At 34.0% G+C, this 22,672-nt stretch overlaps 2 protein-coding genes across 2 annotated transcripts; one reads left to right on the forward strand and one right to left on the reverse strand.

The window, feature by feature from the left end:
- Positions 1-1,286: 1,286 nt before the first annotated feature.
- LOC117327463 (dehydrogenase/reductase SDR family member on chromosome X-like) lies at positions 1,287-9,411 on the forward strand. Its single transcript, XM_033884465.1, has 8 exons — positions 1,287-1,652; positions 3,443-3,528; positions 4,132-4,339; positions 4,631-4,665; positions 4,926-5,126; positions 5,567-5,702; positions 6,596-6,728; positions 7,560-9,411. The coding sequence occupies exons 1-8, from the start codon at positions 1,577-1,579 to the stop codon at positions 7,666-7,668; spliced, it is 984 nt and encodes a 327-aa protein (XP_033740356.1). The 5' UTR covers positions 1,287-1,576; the 3' UTR covers positions 7,669-9,411.
- A 1,013-nt stretch (positions 9,412-10,424) lies between these two features.
- LOC117327464 (Werner syndrome ATP-dependent helicase homolog) lies at positions 10,425-15,286 on the reverse strand. Its single transcript, XM_033884466.1, has 3 exons — positions 15,190-15,286; positions 13,780-14,355; positions 10,425-12,992 (listed from the first exon to the last, which is right to left on the reverse strand). The coding sequence occupies exons 2-3, from the start codon at positions 14,249-14,251 to the stop codon at positions 12,574-12,576; spliced, it is 891 nt and encodes a 296-aa protein (XP_033740357.1). The 5' UTR covers positions 14,252-14,355; positions 15,190-15,286; the 3' UTR covers positions 10,425-12,573.
- Positions 15,287-22,672: the final 7,386 nt, after the last annotated feature.

A 22,672-nucleotide genomic window follows, 5' to 3' on the forward strand; every position in this document is an offset into this window, starting at 1 on the left:
GGATATTTATGACATGGTTTGCACGCTGGTACTTCGCAGTCAATAGTAGATTAGTTTATTCTCTGTCCATTTTAACGCGGCACATTTCTGAAAAACAGCACCCTAGTATAGGCCAAACTTCGAGTACCTACATACAGTCACAAGTTTGTACCTATATTGTATACGACGTTGAAAATATATGTTGATCCTATTAAAGATAAAGATACGTTATGATGACCAGTTTCCATCTAACAGTAAAGGGGGTCATTATTTATTTAGATGACAGTGTACGGCTGTCCAGATCTTCACACCTTGTAAAGTAAACTTGGAGGATGGTGTCATTATCGGGGCCAAGTCTTCTCTCTCCACACCCTTATTAGGCTTGATACACAGGTAATATTGACTTGGAAGTAGGATTCTTTATCGGGGGAGGAGGGTGCATGCTGATGTGTGAACTGTTCAGCAATTTTTAAGTAACCAGAGACCCAATAGTGGATGATAATGGCTAACTAATAAAGATTAACAACAACCGCAAAACCTGGTTTTACCTAACAGAAATGTAAACCTGATGTTAAACAGTGAAGCTAGACATTGGTTCCGCAATCAAGGTGACGAAAAAACAACAACTTTCGTTTATACTGTTGGAAGTATTTTGAAATATTAAAAACAATAGTGCTACAAGCTTGTACATGGCCTATTAAAAGTCCTAAAATCATATTAATGCTATCATACCTTTTTCAATGGAAAATTTAGTTTTTGAAGTGCAACATCTGTTCAATTATTGTATATAGGTTTTTCTAATTAAAAAATAATTATATTACATGCATTGTTAATTAAGGAACTAAAAATTAGCCAACACAATAACGATAATATGATATATACAAAGATAAAACAGTAACAAAGATCTTGTTGATATATTTTCAGTATACATCTATCTATAAAGGTTATGTATATATGTGTATATGTACCTGATTACAGGTACATGAAATACACATGGACCCAGGAAGACCTGGAATCTGAAAGTACTCGAGATAAACCTTGAGTGCACTCCAAGTTTACCTTGAGTGCAAACGGAGTGCACTTTGTGCAACCTTAAGTTTACACTCAACTGTAGCCTATCTTTTGACTGTAAGATGAACTTAACCACGTAAACATAGACGGTTAATAGTCTAAATGTTGTATGCCTCATATCTGCAAACTTTTTAATCAGTGAGTGCTGTTATAGTTTAGCTCGAGCTAATACAGTTCGTCACAGGACCGACACGAACAACATAGCCGCGTACCGGATGGATAGAACCAAGACTCACATGAGGGGGATACAGGCAACAGAGGGCTCGAACACCTGTCCCTCACGTCGCCTGAACATAACTACCGCCGTGTTAGGTGACGTTAAACCCGTAAACCACCCAACCTTGACTGAACCAACCGAACCGAATCACATATATCCGGTATTACCATGTCTTTCCGAGATGAACTTTGATCTGTATACGGGTACATACATTGAGACAGAGAAGTATCTGAGCCCCGAAAATTATCAGTGAATGCTACATGTACATGACCTATGTGAACAATTTTTTTCTGAAGACAGAAAATAGATATGGAATGTAAACAATCTTTTCCTCTAGTGTCCTTGCCGAGTGAGCGAGTAGTGGTAATCACAGGTGCTAATCAAGGTAAATATGACCATACATACACATGTACACTGTTAAATAAGGTGAGCCATGTAAAGTGCGGCTTGACCGAGAACCTTTATCAGATATAGCCCTCTGTTATACTAGACAGCATGAAGTTTAAAACGCTTCCTCATGCCATACAACATGTGATATCTATACATTCACCTTATCAATCATATAAGGCCACCCTACATCGAGGTTTGAAGAGCAATTCAAACTGAGGCACATGGAACATGTGAAAAAAAATCATTGCATGGAAACTCATTTAAGAGGAATAAGTGTGGAAGCGTCTTCTACTCCCCAGCCAGGAATTGTTTTCATTATCAGTGTTAAATCCTCGATTTTATACACAACACAACAAGCAGTATGAAAGTTCAAAAATTTATTGAATGGAACCAAAACTTGTTCAGGCTCATATTGATGATCTAAAATGTTTGACTTTCTCAGGGGCTGCTCATTCTTACAACTAAATTATACAATTAAATTTGACTCACTACTAAAAAGATACACCTAAATAATTAAAAACTAATGATACTAGTGGGGCAAGCAACCCCCGAGCTTGAGCGATCACAAGCTGAGATAGATATGACTGAATAAAGAAAGGAGAGATGCCTAGCTTGAGCGATATTAAGCCATCGAGTAAGCAGCTGTACACAATAGCAGGCGACTCTACTAAGACTGTGTAAGATGGAGCGACCCCGAAGCTTGAGCGATCACAAGCTTATCATCTACAGAAGAAATAAATACATAAAACAATAATATAATGAATTGGGGGCAAGGAATTCCCCGAATTACAAATCCAAATCGAAAGAGGTTACATATGAAAAACGTAACCGAATGAGAGCCCCCAAGAAAATATATGTATAAGAAAGATAAGACAACGTGATATAAAAAAAACAGTATACATAAAGTGAATCGATGATAGAAAACTGAATATGATTGATTATAACTTGTTAAGTAAGCACAAGATTACCTGTAGAAAATAATGCACCACCTATTCATATGATTAAAATATTGTATCGTGTTCTAAAATAAGATGTTAAGGAGTTTAAATGCTGACTAAAATGTCATATAATTTAGCATTGTCCTCTCCCTCTTTGATCTCTAGTGTAGTTATGTGCCGTCAATAGGGTGGATTGAAGTCAGTAGGCATATCAGGAGGAGGGATGGAAAGAAAGGGCTGTGTACGAAAACATGAAAATACCGAGACATCAGAAAAAGGCGTTATAAAAAGTCGATAAAACTAAAACAAAAGTGGGGCGCGGGTTCATTGCAATATAGTACAAGGTCATGTGTTCCATTTGTGTATGGAAGTTTTAAAAAGAGAAACAAAAAAGAATCAAAACCATACCAATCAAATATATTATCTCATTGCAAATAATTCATCATATCAGCGGGAGAAGGGCGCAGAAATATAATAGCCATCATAAAAGGTAATATTATGATATACAAAGGATACTAATATTATAGCCATCAGATGAGTATTATATTTGTACTCATGGAATACCTATGATAAATTGCCTAACTGTCAACCGATTAAGTTAGATCAAATTTGTGAACCAAAATGGAAGCCAAGGGGGTACAATAATCAAGTGGAGATACTTTTATAATGGGCAAAAAAGGATCCGGTTACTGTTGTGATTGAGGATAAAAATATTTCATTAACAAAACAGCTTATAACACTAGTGAATCCTTTAACCTCTATTTTGACAGGTATGTCAATGAAAAACATGTAAACATCCATGAATCTGATGAGTGTTTAGTATTTTCTTAGTTTTCCTCTGTTACAGGTATTGGGTATCATACAGCTAAATGGATTGCCATGATGGGGGCTACAGTTATCATTGCTTGTCGATCGGAGGAAAAAGCAAAACAAGTATTTTTTTAATATATAATGATATATGATAATTTGGACTAGTAAGTACAGTTGTAATAACGACGGTATGGTCCAATATAAATACTTGGTCCTAACAAACAGATGTTTGCTGAATGCGTATTACTAGAAATATATCATTTGTCATGTAGTGATAACGACAGTACAGTAAATTTTCGAATTTTTGAAGCAATCTGCCCCTTATCAAGACACGAGTAAATTATAAAAGATCACATATAACCATAGAACATGGAACAGTTACACATATTTAGTACATTTATATAAATGTTGAATTATCCTTTATTTATTTACCAGCCTTTCTATCTCAAAATAATATAACGATAAGATTTATATATCTTCATCATTGCTTGACGTATAATATATTTGTCTAACATGGCATACAAAGAGATACAAAGTGTGTACCAATGGTAGTTCTAAAAAGTTGTCGATGGACTTGCTTATTGACCAGAAGCCAGACACACTCCTCTGTTACACCAAACGAGTAGCATAACTCCATCAGGTAGATCAAATACTTTTGTTACCTGGTGGATGGTTTCTTGTTAATACCGTACGTGGCATCATGTTTTGACATTCCTTTGCTTTCAGGCTATAGATCGAATGAACACAGAATTCAACGAAGAAAAGGAAAAAGGTACAAAAAGCATAGTTGACTTGAAGAAGTTAAATGTGACGTTCATGAGGCTGGACAATGCGTCTCTAAAGTCCGTGATGACATTTGTCGATCACTTTAAAGCCACAGGACTTAAGCTACATGTTCTCATATGTAACGCAGGCATTGGAAGGCACAAACAAGGTAATATCAAATAATTTTTTTCATATACCAAAACAATCAACCAAAACAAATTAGTCCAAACGAATGATTTGTAATTGAATTAAACATAAATTGATGTGTCCACTGAGATGTCTTTAATCATGCAGTTTATATAATGTTGTCTTATAGTCTTTGTATACATTTCTGACTTTTCTCAGCTATAACAAACTACATGCGAGTATTTTCTCTTATAAACCGTCTACGGATGCAAGACCCTCCATTCTGCAATGTATTGGTGTATTCCTGTTTGATGTACATATGGTTTGATTTCAGAGTACACGGACGATGGGAATGAATTGATATTCCAGGTATATATCTACTGCCTTATACCAATTGTTAAAATAGCATATTTTGGTAGAAATCTGTTTTAATATGTTTATCAAAACATGGCAATTTATTTACACCATTGGGAATATACTGTATAAATTTCTTATAAGAGACATAATCGCCATTGTTTTACAATGTATTCTTGCTTTATTGTAAATTTATTTTATATAATTCATTATATTTTTTTCTAAAGCTCCATCATCAGTGTTCAGACTAAGAATTTCTCCTTTTTAACTACCAGGTTAACTACCTCAGTCACTTCCTGTTAACTGCGCAACTACTGCCAATTATGAAGACTTCCGGTCCGGATTGTCGCGTAATTTTGGTATCTGGCGGCCAACACATATTTGCGTCTTTTCAATTAGACGAGATTCAAGGCAAACAGTTCACAGAAGATGCGTTCGACGGGCTGCATTATTATAGACGATCGAAATTATACCAGGTCTTCAGATACAATATGTTCATGTAAACTCAAATGTCATAGAAGTATATTAACCTCGTGTATGTGTTGTTTATCAGGAAACAGTCTTGTCGATAGTCGATAATTGTTCCTAGATTACTTATCAGAAGACGGCGAAAAAGAAAATAATATTCTGCAATCTCGTATTTCATTTAAAATTCGCAAAATTGGAAAATCCAAAATCCCTTGGTTTATTTTATATCAAAAAGGGTTGTTTCTGTTATTAGGTGTCTGTCTACATGTACTGTATCTAGAACATTATGTAATTTTACCAAGAAACGTTCCAGATTTATCTCTGAAACTACAGAAAACATAGTACTACTAATTTTCAATATATAAAAAAAAGAAATGTTAAACGACTTCAGAAAATACTAAGATTGTTTTGAATCAGATATATTTGGATATTTTGATTCTTTTGACAGATTATGCAGATGTTTAGTATGAACCGAAGATTGGCGGATAGCAATGTAACAGTGACGTCATTACATCCGGGTGGTGTGGAGACTGGCCTTCTTGATGCTTTTGACCCGGTTGAAATAAACATCCAGCGACAGGAAGGTGAGCAAACAACATCTTCTCCATATTTCAAAACATGTTGTATATATTATGTCATTATTTCGGTATCATCTTACATTGTAGGCATTTGTCAGAGTCGCAGTTTTATCAACTTTATATTTCGCTATTCCGTTAGAGCAAAATCGTATAGAAAAAAGTTTTTTTACTCGAACTTTGTTTGTGGACATATATTTATTCACTTATTTATTTACTCCATTTCCTCCTCTTCTTCTTATTGTTCTGTCATTTATTGTTCTGTCATTTTCTTAAGTGGACGAGGTTTCCGTCATGTTTCTCAAAATCCGTATGGCGGAATGCAACGAAACTTTACGGTGTTTCAGAGTATTTTCGCTTTTCTATTGGAATTTGGATATTGTTGAAAAACGCTGCTAACGATTTTATTTACGATTGCGGAAGTCGTTTGGGGGACATATGTAACCAGCTACAATTATTACTTGTTAATATTATAACACTAATATGATGGGTATTTTTGTTAACCACAAATCCGCGCTTTAGAATTGGTCCAAAGTCTGCTGAAACTTTACCTCAACTTCTTACTGTCATTCTTAGTACATTAAGCCGGTTCGGATATTTTTCACTCTCCGGAAATATAACTCTTTTTTTTTATTAATCTTGAACATCTGCTCCTAAAAAACTGTTTGTTGTTCCCCACTCCCACAATCAAACTTAAGTAACGCATTCTCCTCTTTTGGAGAGAAATTTCTTTCAAAACAAAGACGAAGAGCAACAGAACATCTCAACTATAAGAAAGCATTTTTTAATTTTCTTTTTCTATAACATTAATCTGTTATATTTAAGTACAATGTATCCGTTATATATCTTACTTTTTAAAAGAAATAACATAAAATATAATAATATTTCAATGATTTTTGTAGTTCGCTTCAAGTCGCCTTTTGAGGGTTCTTGGACAACTATTAACGCTGCTGTTAACCCTGCTTTATCGGGTGTTCGGGATGTGTTCTTCTGTGACTCCAAACCAAGTACGGAAACCGCAGGCGCACAGGCTAGGTAGGTTGGTAATTGGTACCAAAGTTACCGGTATACATGTAGCTACTATGGCGCGGGAAGGATGTCATAATTGAATATTTTTTCCTAGGCAGGCAAAAATATAATATTGCCTGTGCAAAATTATTTCTGCCTAGGCAAAAATCGAATATTGCTTAGGCAAAAATATTTCAGCCTAGGCAATATTCGATTTTTGCCTAGGCAAAATTATTTTTGCTTAGGCAGAAATAGTTTGCCTAGGCAAAATTCGATTTCTGCCTGGCCTAGGCAAAAATATTTAATTATGACATCCTTCCCGCGCCATAAGCTACATCATAATTGTTACGATATGTTCATCTACACAATCAGATCAAGATCAAATAGGGCGATGTTAAATGATAGAAAGTTAACAAACGATAGAGGGGTGTTGCAGTATATAACCTCTGTTTCTCTCACGCTTTATCCCTCAACAGGGAGCAGTAGTCTTGGAAATTGCTTATCTTGCATGTCACGATTTTTATAGATAGTGGCAATGGTTGAATATTGCCATATTTTAGCCATCAACATCATTGACGAGTCCTAGAAAGACGGAACAGCTGCATTTTGAGGTTTTATAATCATTGTTTAACTATAACTATATATTTATAACTGAAGTATTAGTCTTTCTTTTGCAGCTGTCAGTAAATTGGTCGTAGAAGGAACTACTGCAGCACCATTACTTTGCATTGCATAGATATTCATTAGTTACTGTTCGCAGTTATGATAAATAAATAATATTTTTATCAATTGAATACAGTAGTTCCTTGTTCGAACTGCAGCGACACATATTTTAGATGCAGTATATATCTCTTTCAGGGATGAATTTTGTCAGGAACAACTGTGGAAGTACACACTGACATGTCTGAAAGACTACCTCTCTGAAGATGTCGTAAAAACCTTGGGATGGCATAGCACAGACAAGTAATAGGTGGATTTGTAATCATTGTATCCATGGAACGTATCCAGAAATCCCATGTTGTTTTGTATGGCAAACATCAGTATCATTTGTTAAAAAAGATTGTTAATAACTCATGGATTTTTGTTTCTTTCTAACTCACGCATTCAGCGGTATCATCTTTTCCACAATCTTGAATGTTGATGATATTAATGATGCGTTTGAACCTCTCACCTTTAAAACAGTTATATACCCGTCCGCCTGTTCTCAACTTCCGAATATTTTTCGGCGAAATCGTATTGTATTACAAAATCGTACTTTTGCCATTTTCAAATTCGCATATACATGTACAGTACGCAATTAAATTACGCTATGTGTAGGCGTATTGAAAGAAATTATTTCTATCAAATTGATAATTAAGGCAAGGTCGTTGAAAGGGGTTAAAGATCAAAATCATAGAAATTGTTGTTCGGATATCTAAAGAAGGAGCTTCATCACGGGTATAACTCAGTGGCGTGGTATCGCCTGCAGATAAGCATCCCTTCGGCCAGTTTTTGTCACATCAGGTGTACAACTACAAATATAACGCGTGTTACCTAAGCTATTTCTAAGCCCAATATATTCATTTAACGGAAATATATGTATATAATCTCAAGTGGATAAGTGGTGTGTCACGTTCCTTGACGTTCAACGTCATAGAAATAGCATCAAATCAATATGTTTGCTGGCACGTCTATAATAGAACACAAACTATTAACTGTTTTTACTTTTATTTATTTTTGAAATCAGATTGTCATTATTGTTTCCAAACAGCATATGTGTTAGCCATGGCTTCTGATTACGTTACACTCTACGAACCCTTGGCAGATTTAGCCGTCAGTTGTGAATCTAACGGATGAAATTTTCGACCAATCATAACGAGCGTTACCGATGTACTTCATCGCTGATGTTTACCGACACACATGGGGGCTTGTGTCATTTTGAGGAGATATGTGATCATTGACTTCTATCAATTGATCAAACACTGTGAATGTTTCCCAAAAGATTGTACGTCTTTGTATTTAGGTAAAATGTCATGACATTGTCGACAAGGTAGCTCTGTACTTGGCGCTGCAATTTGTTTTCTGCGAAACCAAGCCTGAATGTAAAACGCGATTTGAATGGATGTCCTGGGATTCCAGGGCGCGACGGTTTAAATACGACTATATCTGCCAAAGATTCGTGGGGTGTAACGTAATCGGAAGCCTTGGCTAGCAAAGATGTGCAACGTAATCAGAAGCCTTGGCTAGCAAAGATGTCCAAGTGCTATGGTAAATATTCATGAAGCTGATTATAATTAGTCTAAGTAATGGTGTATTATATTCTTCAAATGTTTATAGAGATGTATTTATATTGTGAATAATGCGCACATATTTGAATGCAATAAAAAAAATCAATATCTACGAGGGCTATGTTGTGATCCTCGTATTGAAGGAGATTGTCAAGGATGTTCTTTTTAAGTCCTACTATTCTCTGGCTATATAGGACCGTGAACCCAAGGACTGGTCTCATTTGGTTAGTTTATATCAACGATGTAGCCGCTAAAGTAATTAAGACATGCGGCTTTTGCATAATGGACAAAATCGATGAAAGAGCAGTGATCCAATATTTACGTAAAAAGGTTCAAAACCTAAGAATATCCATACTGATATAGTAGCAACACTAGGGAAAGATGCCCCTTCATATGCTACAGTGAAAAGGTGGGTGGCGGAATTTAAGCGCGGCCGACAGAGCCTTGAGGATGGCCCCCGTCCTGGAAGACCTGTCAATGTTGCAACCCCAGAAATGGTCAATGAATTTAATGATATTGTTATGAAACAGACGAGTAAAAGAAAGATATATAGTCAGTAGAATTGGCATTTCACAGGAAAGAGAACATTCCATCATGATCGAGGATCTTGCAATGAGAAGCTTTCTGTCCGACGGGTACCAAGACTACTGACAGTTGATCAGAAGCACACAAGGCGCACATTATCGCGTGCTAATTGTAACCTTTTTGAGGAAGATCCTGCAAACTTTCATCAGAGATTTGTCACTATGGATGAAACATGTATTCATATTTTTACCCCCGATGTCAAACAACGATCGGAACAATGGAAGTATCCTGGTTCTCCCCCACCAAAGAAGGCAAAGACTGTTCGATCAGCTGGGAAAGTTATGGCCTCGGTTTTCAGGGATGCAGATGGTATTCTGCTGATAGATTATCTCCAACAGGGACAAACAATCAATGGCACATACTATGCTTCACTTAAGCGCCGCGGAAAGTTCACTAAAGGTGTGTTATTCCATCAGGACAATGCTCCTGTTCACAAGTTTGTCATTCCAATGGCTGCCATTCACGATTGTGGCTTTAGATTGATTAAGCATCCGCCGCATTCATCTGATCTCGCTCCATCAGGCTTTCGTCTATTTGCAAAACAGAAAACAGCTATTTCAGGCACCTATTTTCAGTCGGATGATGACGTCATACATGCAGTTGATGACTTTCCGAACAGCAGCTCTATAAAAGTGGTATTGAGGCCCTTATACACAGCTTGAAAAAGTGTGTAGATACTGCAGGGGATTATGTTGAAAAATAATACAATATGTCCGGCAAAATTCAAATCCTTCAATATGAGGCTCACAACATATCAAACAGCCCTAGTATAATTTAAATTGAGAATATTCAAGTTCAAGCATCTGTTAAGTCTATTTCTTAGTGTCCAACACAAGCTAATATCAAATTGAAAAATTGAAAGTTTCGTTGTTTCAAAATAAACTTTATTGAAAGAAACAAAATATTGTATTAAGGAAATAAATTGCAAATACACATATACAAGGCAATCAATTACATTTCAATGTATACAAGAAATATTGAGTCAAGTCATATATCGAATACCGACCATGAATTGGTTCTTATTATTTATTTAAAGTTATAAGTATTTAACAGAAAAATATTAACAAGCAATATTAATTATTGAATATTTAAGACAGACATACATAAATGCAACATATACTTAAAAAAACTGCAGTTGATATGGAAATTTATATTTAAGTATTATCCACTGTATGTCACTAATGACCTCATGTTACACATCTTCATGTGTATCAAAAGATATATGTATCAATATAAAAATCTTGAAGAAAAAATCTTGAAGTAATTTACTAATTGTACTTGCAGCATTATATTAAATGAACTTTCTTTGTTCACCTTTTAAATATTAAAATTAAATGCATGCTTTCTTTTTTTAATATGAAAATGATGTTACTTATTTCAAAAATGCACACTTTTCATCAAACTAAAGTACATACCCGATCATAGTACTTCACTTCAACAAATGATGAACATATTAATTTTAATGAATGATACAAGTACTACTTAGAAATAGTATGGACGAAAAAAACATGTTACAGATATTTCATGTTTGTCTATAAGAACTCTAATTATTACAAAATAAATTATCTATGGAATATCAAATTCATTAATCTAGTATGAAAGTAACTAACACAGAGATTTGTTAGATCAATATTAGATAAACTTAAGTTAAAGCTATCCATTATAAACTCATTATACAATAACGTACATCTAAAATTGTATATAATATGACGAATTAATAACAAATGAATATAATATCAGAGCTGCCTTTGTTTTGTTGGGTTTTTTATTGATGATGTCTATGAACTGAAAAATGACAATGATATGAATTTTAAATGCTGTCTTCACATACATTGTATTGACATTTATTAGTCATTTCATATACAAGTTCATCATCAGGCTTTCATGGCACCTTGAATAAATGTCTTTTACTCCTGAGTATTGTCTACAAGTCTACAGTGTTTGGGTCCTCAGATACCATGGATATCTTTCTTTTATTTCAGATACAGAGGAATTCCAAATCGTAATTGGCATACTTCATAATAGAGCATTAACATAAAGATGGGTTTGAACCTACATGTAGATCTATATGTTACCTTTTTGCAACCTAATTTATATATTTAGCACAAACAAATTAATAAAGTGAAGTTATGGCACAATAAAAAATTCATTTATTTTTCCAGACATGCAAAGAAATGTATAGAAACAAGCCGGCCATATGCCAGAAACAACCTTGCTGACGAGGATTTTTAGAACAGGGAATCTGTTTTGTAATTGAATCTTGTCCAGGGAGTCCTCCCTTCTGTCCTGCCAACAGCTCTATCATAAATAGTCTGAGAGCTGGAGCCTGAATCCTAAAAATACCTGTGTTTCTGTAAAGACTGACCAATAATTTTATATTTGTTTCACCACCCTGATCAGGTTTTCGGCCATTTTCAAGGAAGTGCCATTGATGTCATGTTTCCAGCTTTATAAACTATCAATACATTGAAATTGTTAAAACAATGAAAGCAATCCTGATTGACATGCCTATTGTATTATTTTTTGAAATGTTACAATTGTTACCAGACATGCATTTTTAGACCTAGCAAGACGTTTCCATGCACATCAATCTTTACAGCATTGTTTTGAAATTAACACTAAAAACAGGCTGAGGAGTCTGGATAAACCTTACAAGGCTATTGCATGCGTTGTGGTGAAAAGGTAAAAAAAAAAGTGTTCCTTTATTTGGTACAAAAAAAGGTTATATTTGCCATATGATATATATTGGTATTGCAGTTCCAGATTCTGGCAACAACCAAAAATATACCCTTGAAACATAGTCCTGCACTGGTAAAGGGAAATAACTCTTACGACTCTATAATTTCTCTTTTTTCCAACACATTTTCACTTTTAGTTTTACCGATTAAAAGTGACATGCATATATATGTGTGTGATTTTACAATCCTTTACAAAGGCCAGTACAGATAACTGCTGACATCAAACAACATTGCTGCATATTACATGTATATAAATGTACCTTTTATCGTCCGTAAAATGAATCAATTTTTATCAAGGTTTAACAATCTCTGGTATATCTCATAGCTAACATAGGCGTCTGTAGCTGCATACATCTTCTGGGTCTCCGATAGAGGATATTGTGACCAGTTACTTTTTCTAATCTCAGGGTTTTTATTAATTTTTTGCTTGAACAGATGACGTACTAGACCATCCAAACTCCAGTTTTCAGTTGTCTTCAGTACTTTGTTTGCGAACAGTGCCAGATCCACCATAGAATTTTTGATGATTGGTTGTACCTGTATATCATAGTCTCTCTCAAGTTTCCACAGATCACACTCGATTCCAACCCCTACTTTCTTGATGTTGCTGTTTTTAAGCAGTCTGTTAAGTTGTGGAGGTATACATTCCATGGTAGACAAGTGAAAGATGTAGCACTGCTGAGGTCCTGTACACAACTGAACTAAAAAGTAATAATTATACATGTAGTACAACACACAATAGAAATTCCAATTAATTCATTAACCAAATACTTCATGCCTAATATGAAATAACATGAAAAATTCAAATATGGATAGAAAGATCAACATACATTTCACAGCAAAAGGTAGATTTAGTGAATACTGTAAACTAAACCATTTTATTTTCACAGCAACTTAATTTTGCAATCTCCTGCTGTAATTACAACTTTTTGTGGCAATTTAATTTTGCAATTTACAGTCATAAAAGGTTAACAGTACCTGTGATTAATTTTCCCAAATTTTAATTGCCTTTAAAATATGTGAAATTGATGGCACACAAAAACAAGTTGGTTAACAGTACATGTATTATAAACCTTTGACACATACTTTGTAATTCTCTGCATTTAATTTGCCACCTTGTGTTCCATTTTACACATTTCAACAATCCACTTCTTTTTTTTCAATTAACATCAACCCTGGCTATTATTCCAGAAATATGAAGATTCCAGAGTTAGGTTTTAAAATATGAATCAATTACATGTGCATGTATTTAAAATCAAATAAAATTAACAGAAAACAGTTGAATGATCATTTCTTGTTTACTTTGTTCCAGTGTTGATATTTACAAGTGAAATGTAACAATAACACAAACCTACAGTATAACAGTAATGGTGGACATGTACCTCACACATATTTAAAATCATAAATATAACTCTGATCCATTCATAAGAATGTTACATGTATGTAATATTGAGGTTCAACAAAATCTCCCTGAACTTTCCACCTTACCTACTGCGGTTGGATCCTGTTGTCCGGGCCTGTAGGTGACCGGCCATTCCATGTCAAATCCTATGAAATCTCCCACAAAACTTGATTCTATCTCCTCACACAGTGCATTGCAGTCATTTTTATGGGATGAGTATGTTAGCGTACCAGTGAATAGCATCTCTGGAAGAAAGTCATCCATTTTCTTCTGGAATTCAGCTGCTGCTAGACTATGCCTTTCTTCTTTGCTGTAACATTTAAGCACTGTATTGTCAAATTTACTAAATTTGGTGTCTGCTCCATCTGCGGATGAAGTTGTCTTGATTTTCTTACAATTTTCATCCTGGTTACTTGAATTACCACTGCTGTTTCCTGACGTCACAGCCACATCATTTACCGAAGCTGAACTACACGGTACATCTTGATCTGTGTCTGTTTTCTGTACTTTACACACTGCCATCCAATCAGGAAGCTGGCGTCGTTTTCTAGATGTCATGTTTCCTTCAAAGCATTATAGACTTAGTCCCTAAATTGTTATGGAAGTCGAAGTCTGCATATCCAATTTGATCAATGGTCGTACGCATCTTATCAAAAAGTATACTGTAAAATCATAAAACATGATTATGAGTAACTAATCATTGCACAAATTATTTTTCATGTGAAAACGAAGTTACTAAATAGCTTGGAGTATAAAATAAGACTACCACATACACATCATTATCGTATATATGATGTTGTTATTTTAGTTTAGATATTTTACAGGCTGCATGCAAGTGAACGTCTTCCATGTTTACTTAATTATCAACTTAATACTCTTCCGGTCACAAAGATGATGATATATCCTTTGTTTTCATACAAATATGTGTATTTAAGATTGAAAACACAGTGACACACATGGTATTTTAACTTATCAACTTATCACAACAGTAGAATCAATATATCAACAAGATATTCCACTTACAGTGAACTAATATATAATACACAATGTATCTACAATAAAAGTTGCACTGTATGCGTAGGTTTTAAAGTTATATTACTGTAGACAACTAAACAGTACTGTGAAAATGACAAATTACATGTGCATGTACATACTGTATACTACAGTACTGTCCTTAATCCTAAGGGTTCTGATGTTAATATCGGCTTTCAAGCTGCCTTGTGTATCTACATGTACATAGGGGCATGTCTGGTCTTATATTAAAAAATGAGATAGGTCGTACATAATTTAATTCATATCGAACACCTGTGCTAGTACTTCGGTAATCCGAAGGGTTCTGATCATGATGATCGTCAGGAAATTCGGACTAATTGAATTTGTGCATTGTACTTAGGATGGTGATTCAACGACAACGCCTTGTGGAAGATAAATGTTCAGTCTAGAAGAAACAAGCTCATGCTATAATAACCAGTCTGCTTTATCAACATGCAACTTACCCGAGACATATTCAATTGTAGGTAGGCCAGTCAACATATCTTGTCTGATCACAACACACAACCGACGAACAGAAACTAGGACCGTTTCCGGTACCGGTGTATGGGGAGGTCACTCTGTCATGACTATATTATGACAATTAGACTTGCACGAGCCCGAGTTTACTCTGGCCCTGACAACATGTCTGATATAGGGCCCCTACACCAGACATAGTGTGAGGGCCAGAGGAAACTCGGGCTAGACTTGCACAAGACTGACAATCCGTTTGGCCCAATTCAATTATCAGGGACTATTCAGTGCTGTTTTATAACAAATGAAAGAATAATAACAACCATTGAAAAATACAACATTAAACAAAGAAATATAAATGAAAGATAGTAGATGCAGCGTTTGGTCAATATAACGGATGTTTTACAGTCCGTTCAAGTGACATTAACCTTTGTTGGCCAAGCCATTCCTAATATGTACATGTCCAAACATGAACGTGGAATTTCATCAAAGTCCTTTAAGAAACAGGAGGAACTTATATTTTTTAGGAAATATTAGTCTTGACCTTTAGCTGATAACGCCCATATTTGAATTAGAATTCCAAAGAAATTGTATACCTCTCGTCGAATGGAACACTTGCGGCATCATAAAAGTTGTTTAATTACTCTTTCTTAATATTGAAGAAACAGTGAAAACTGTGGATGGGGCGCAACGATAGTAAACAAAACTGTAAATATTCCAACTCAAGCAGACGAAGCAAAATTGTTGTATTTTCAAACAACAGAATTGCAGATATAAATTGCAATATTTATCTGTATAATGATTTATTACCAATTGTCACTGATATTATTCATCTTGGTATCCTGTTAAATTCTAGACATAATTCCATTGAAAGGACAAAACAGGCTTGTAATAAATTAAAAAGTGGTACTATGGCCCTGTTACGGTCTGGCGCCCATCACTGTGCTCTTAACCCATTGACTGTTGCTAAAATTATAAAAATCAAAGTATACCCTTGTGTACTATACGGAGGCGAAATCTGGTTACTTTAAAATACTGAGATATTGATGTTAGAAAGAACCCAACGTTTTATTGCAAAGTCAATCCAAGGTCTTGATAAAAGAACCAGAACAGATATGTACCTCCTTACTAGGATGGACATCCATTGAAGCATACATAGATATAAAAAAAACCTTTTGTTTCTAGTAAAATTTTTACTTTAAGATGTTTTTTGTATGAAACAGATGAATGTGTTCAAAATGGTTATATACCAGATATGGTTAGAATACTTAAAAAGTATGAATTATTTGAGTTTTAAAAACTGTTACTAGATGATGGTACATTTCCTAACAAAGTATATATGAAGAAAATTGTTTATAAATCTGTTACCAATTATGAAACAGTGGCTTGGTCTCAGAGAATGTCTGAGGATGTTGATTTTTCAAGATTTTCATTACTGCACGACTCGTTAAATCCACATTATCTATGGAAACTAGCACTGCATTACCCAAACTGTCTTGACAATATAAGTTATATTATCAAAATCATCGTTTCCATTAGAAACTTAAATTCAAAATCCTTATGTCATTATTGTGGAATTTTACTACTGATATTGTGAACCATGTAGTTTTAAAATGTTCACTAACACAATCTATTCGTGACAAACTGTGGTGTGCAATCGTATCTATTTCAGATATTGAATTTATTTCATATTTGCATTCATTGTCAGAATATATATTAGTCCACAGTTTACTGGGAGGCCCTATGGCCTATCCATTGGAAAGCAGATATACTAGAACAGTTCAGACTGGATACAATATATCATATAAATTGTATGCTTGACCTGTACGATGATCATCATATTCAAAACTAGTTTCTTCAAAATAATCTATAATTTTGCTCATTTTCAAACTTAAACTAATAATCATACCATTTATGTTTAGCAGGTATATATATATACATTCTATGTACATTGATCCTTATCATATTGTCATGCATTTTCTTTAACATATATGTGTTTTGAACATTGTAGTTATGTCATGCTCTTCATTTTGGAGGAAATAAAGGCAATAATAATAATAATAATCAAACATTGCACATGATTTTCAGTTTTCATTTTCGCAATTCATTTGTAGTTTGTTTGTTGGATTTTTTTCTTCTGTTGGGTTGAAGGTTATCCATGAGCACGCATTCATTTATGACATCGATAGTCGTGTAGCCAAACCTGACATTTTAATGAAGCATTATTTTATTGTGTTTCATGACTAATCACCATCAATTGTGCTTTTATGTTTCACGATAATCTCAAGTTATTACAAACTTTATTAAAGTAGCAAGCTCGAGGTTTATATAAAAAAAAAGTAAGAAGAAACGAGTCATGCCGCTATTAGAAAGCCAAAGTAATGATTATAAAATTAGTTTAACATCGACAAGGAATTATGAGTTTTATACATATTTGATAATGTAGAATAACATCAGTAATGTTCCCTGTAAATCGCGTTCTCGGAATCTTCAAAGCAGACGTTTTATTTTATTTATTTTACATACTTTACTATAGGAGATTCTCCAAAGCAAATAAACCAGCCCATGCTCTGTGATGCTATCAAAGCCTACATTCATAGTTTATATTCTATAAATGCCAGTATTTTTAATTTTTTTTCCCAAAGAAATTGTATACCTCTCGTCGAATGGAATATTTGCGGCATCATTAAAGTTATTTAATTACTCTTTCTCAATATTGATTGATGCACTTTTCACTTTGTAGAATTTATTCAAATGATTCAATTATTAAGTTTATCAATAGTAATTGGTGTAGGATATCCACATTTATATCACTATATGTATAAAACCAAGTACAGTATAGTCACGTGTAATAACTAATCGAGAACGGAAACCTTTGGTATGGCACAATAACTAACCAGTTATTTTGATGATACATTATATTGAGATCATTCTAAGAAGACAGAGCATTATAGCAAGCCAAGTTGTCATTTATTCGCGGAGCAATGTTGATCCAGTATTTTAACAAATTGTATAAGATATCTTATATGTTTATGAGATATCTTATACGTTTATAATATATCTTATTTAAAGTTTATGCAGTCTTTATCACGAATGTCGTTGAAATTATGGTCAAGATTTTTGGTTTGCTGCCTTTTTCATATGATATTAGCATTTTTTCAGATTTACGTACTTACTAAATAATTTCATTGATGTGTCCATTCCATTTCATCTGTAAGGAAAATGTTGATTATCTCTTTAAATATCTTTAATGTCAGTTAATCTTAAAACTCATAAAGGATCCTGTAATTTAGTAGTAACAGAGTGGCGTGCCATCTTTGTTTAGGACAGCTTAGGAATCCAAGTTTCCATCTAAGATATGACAGAGCCAAATATCGACAGATGTGTCCATGGCAAGTTAAGAGAAGAATTTTCTTCCATCGATAGGATGTAAAGTTCTGTTGGTGGTTAATTTGTGTATTGTTTGATGTTGAAATCTGAGAAGAAATAAAGACCCTTTCTGTCGTAACACGTTTTAATTCTTCACACAGGTTCAGAATACTCATATCTATTTTATATTCTTTCAATAATAATCAAAATTATCAAATTGGTTTAACTATGGAGATATGTTTTCTCCTTAGTTTAAGGCAATACATATTTTCTTTATTTCCGTTCTTATTTGTGCCCATTTAATCATTTGGTTAACAGACGATACTTATTTGGCACTGTATTTAAATATTAAACCGAAGAGAGAAGGCTTGAAGTGATCATAAAAAAATGTTTAAATCCAAAATATGTACATAAAGATGCCTCACATATAAAGTGTCAAAAATAATCTGCACCATAACTACATACACATGTCTAGCAGTTGCTTCCCTTTAATAAAATCTAAGTGTTGTACGTATTTGGTCGACACCAATAGAAAACGAATTGTACACCTACATATATTATTTTTGACGCTATTTCACTTCTCGTTTTGTATTAAATCGTTATCAAAAATGGGAAACCTGGAGAGGATACAATAAAAACGACCAGTTCTTCACAAAGTTGTCTAATATGTATTATGTTAAAATAGACAATAACGCACAGTCATTTAAAACAGAAATTTGTATATATATTAATAATGTCGTATCGTTAATATATAAAATACCCAATATTTGACATATTTTCAGTCTCGCAGCCATCTTTCTGGCGCCCCTTTGAAGACCGACCATACACATAGGTTGTGCCGCACGGCATCGAATGAGAGATACCATGACTTATAATATCTGCATATGATGTCTCCTTATTTCCAAGTCAGAATAAAAAACAGGAGTGACCAACTTTGGCAGCCAACAGATAGACACTCTTCTATTCTTGGTACAGTGAGGAAAACACAACCTTACAGTTTGGTTTTCTGTTACGATCCTTGGATTTCCAGAATGAATTTGTCTCAAAATGTAGATATTTTGTTGGACTTTAACAACATCAAACCAACATGTCCCTAACAATAGTCCTAAATTACGTGTTGTTGTTATTATCGTTTCTCCGAAGGACGGTATTTGTCTCGCCAATTTTACCGTTGGATACTTCTTGATTTTTTGTGTATTGTTGCTTTGACTGCTTTTTAGCCCATCGTCATCAACTTCGCCTCACAATTCTGTCCGACGAAACAATCATCACATATTTTCTATTACTGGCAACGTATTCCTTGTAATCGCCCTCACAGACGATGTAATTCGGAAAAAGGAGAATATTTAACTAATGTGTAGTATCTGGATCGTCATAGCTTTAACGTAATACAAACAAAATCAATGGTACCTTCATGATTTTATTTTGGTATGAAAAAGTAGGAGTGTCTTTCGGCTTCAGAATCATATCGAATCTCGCCGAATTATACATTGTATATATTGAATTTTAGTGATCCTTCATCAATCTTTCCTAAATCATGGTTTAGCCTTTTTACCTGTATTTTGTGGACAAAGTACAAATTCAAATCAACTTTAATCCTTTACAAACATATGGAGCGATTCATAAGATACGTTACGTTGATTATTGTAAGGTATTGCTGCACCTGTGATTCCAATGCACGTGCATCATGTATATTCCGTGAATGTTTGAAAACACCCTGATGACAAAAATCCATTTGAGTCAATTTTCCATTTTGAGGATATTTTCTCTTAACTTTGTTTCCAATTGTTTAGACATACAATTTGTTTTTATTTTACAAAACAGTGGCAAGAGGAAGTTGCACAAGCTATGCTAACGTTATCAACGCCCTCTTGATAATTCAATCTCGGGCGCCATCCAACCGAACACAATACACACACACATATATATATGTCTCGCGCATATCCGTTATAGGTAAATTTAGATTTTTATCTAGTTCTTTGAAAAAAAATCGAAGAGATCTAACAGTGAGCTCATGAACAAACACATCTTGGCAAACACTTCGCACATTCGTGGAAAACCTGATCGACCGATAATATTTCTTTTAAAATATGTTTTTAAGCAATTACAGTTAATAGTGCACATCCTTATGTCAGAATTTTAAAATTCGATGCTGACAGTCAAGTGAAGAAACCTCTATACCTACAACAGTATGGGGGAAACATATTTTAAGGTTATTATGCTGAAAAGTTCTGCAACAATGGTCTGTAAATCATATATCATTATCATTATAACGGGATTTGGTGATTGACTGAAGCGTTCTAGATTTGGTTGACATTTATATGATTAATGATTAATGTCCTGCCATGGTGCACTTTTAGCAAAGTTGTGCTATTCTACTAGGTCAACTTTAATGACAATTCTAAATGACAATTACTCAATCTTGCAGTATTTCGAGGTTTTTCTGATGTTCTTGCCATTAAATTGACAATGGATGTTCCTCTAGCGTTCAAGATTGCATTACCTGCCTCGCTGACCAACAAAACCGGAATCATTCAACCATAACGGTCCCTGTCTCACACCCGTACGGAAATTACAATATCTTATTCATTTTGATTTTGAAAAGTATGTCTTGATGCGTGAAATTTTAAATAATATTTGAAAAAAGAACTTGTTCACGTTTGTGCATAGATGAAAAGGTTTGAAGGTTATGACAAATTCTCGAGAAATGTGTTGTTTGCATTAACTCACGATGTCGGCCATATCTACTAAAGCCATAATTTACATGGTATACAGAATTGTGTTAGGTCTACATATATTGTACACCCATATGTGAACAGAGAGTCATTCAGTCTAGTCAATTTATTCAAAATATAGCCCAAAGCCGGACTTAATTGCAACAGAATTTATTTCTTCGTTTGTGGAATGGTGAGCATTTACATTATAACAAGGGAAAAATCTACTAAAATCAACCATTGGGGAAATAGCTGTATGGTACTTCTTTTAAGTGTAACATCTACTCCTTGACGGATATAACAAATAATCGGTATCGAGGACCTACTAAAATACAGCACATACTTGCTATTTATTTCCACTAGGGTATTGGAATAAAAAAAATGTTGAACTATCAATAGGACTTAAAATGATTTTAACTTCACGATAACGACTTTGTTGTCTTGTTGAAATGTGGAAAATATCATTAACTAATCTCATTACCAAAATGAGTTTATATTTTACTTCGAAAAACATGATACTTGGTTTAATTTTCAGAATTGATAGATGATACATGCACACGCAAAAATATTATAGAGCATCACGTTTGAAAAAGTTTGCTTATCTGACGTTATTTTGGGCACTATTAATGTTATTTCTGTAACCTGTAAGTTAAAAAACGGTAAACACTTATTTTATGTCCAATTATGTATGTACATCGCTTATTCAAAATTCTAATTTTTCGTAAGATCAGTTTACATGTATGTCGGAGATCTAACAGTGAAAACAACATTATACATAATATTGATGTAATTTTTCATGATCAGTAGAAAAATGTCCAGGATTCTGAACAAGAAAAAAAGTTTTATCTGATTACCTGATGATCCTGTCAGAAAAGTCATTATAAAATGGATGTTTCAATTAAAAATAAATTTGAAGTTCGACATTGATACAACTCCATAATTGTAATCAAAATTATATATCCCCACTATGTACCATTTGTCATAATGGCGGAAAGAACAAAAAAAGTTCACCTCATATCCATTATAATCCAAAACCTAGATAATACACTTTAAAGTTGGCCGAGTAAGCAATTATGCTGGTTTTCTTGGTCCCAATTAGGAGGGGAAAGAAATGGTTGATTTTGGTAGACTTTTTTTTTTTTTTTTTTTGTAACAACATACGCATAAATAAATACGAAAATAACATCTATTGCAATATGTCCAGGTTGAATACTAGATTGACATGACTAATTTAATAGTACCTGATTATCATCATAGCATGTCTGTGAGGTTTTTTAATCACTTTCAGCTGTATGATGGGATAAACATTTTTACATTTAAATTTTGTCATAAATATCACCAGAAAACGCAAAACGTTATTGATTCCTAAAGCACGCTTGCAACCATATGACGT

The sequence above is a fragment of the Pecten maximus genome, chromosome 5, assembly GCF_902652985.1.
Source record: "Pecten maximus chromosome 5, xPecMax1.1, whole genome shotgun sequence".
Lineage (NCBI taxonomy): Eukaryota > Metazoa > Mollusca > Bivalvia > Pectinida > Pectinidae > Pecten > Pecten maximus.

Excerpts from the sequence above, each read along its gene's own strand:
- LOC117327463 (XM_033884465.1), top strand. The coding sequence starts at position 1,577 with ATGGAATGTAAACAATCTTTTCCTCTAGTGTCCTTGCCGAGTGAGCGA. Across the intron at positions 3,529-4,131 it reads CGGAGGAAAAAGCAAAACAA|GCTATAGATCGAATGAACAC; the intron begins GTATTTTTTTAA and ends CTTTGCTTTCAG. Across the intron at positions 4,340-4,630 it reads CATTGGAAGGCACAAACAAG|AGTACACGGACGATGGGAAT; the intron begins GTAATATCAAAT and ends GTTTGATTTCAG.
- LOC117327464 (XM_033884466.1), bottom strand. The coding sequence starts at position 14,251 with ATGACATCTAGAAAACGACGCCAGCTTCCTGATTGGATGGCAGTGTGT. Across the intron at positions 12,993-13,779 it reads ACAGGATCCAACCGCAGTAG|TTCAGTTGTGTACAGGACCT; the intron begins GTAAGGTGGAAA and ends ATTACTTTTTAG.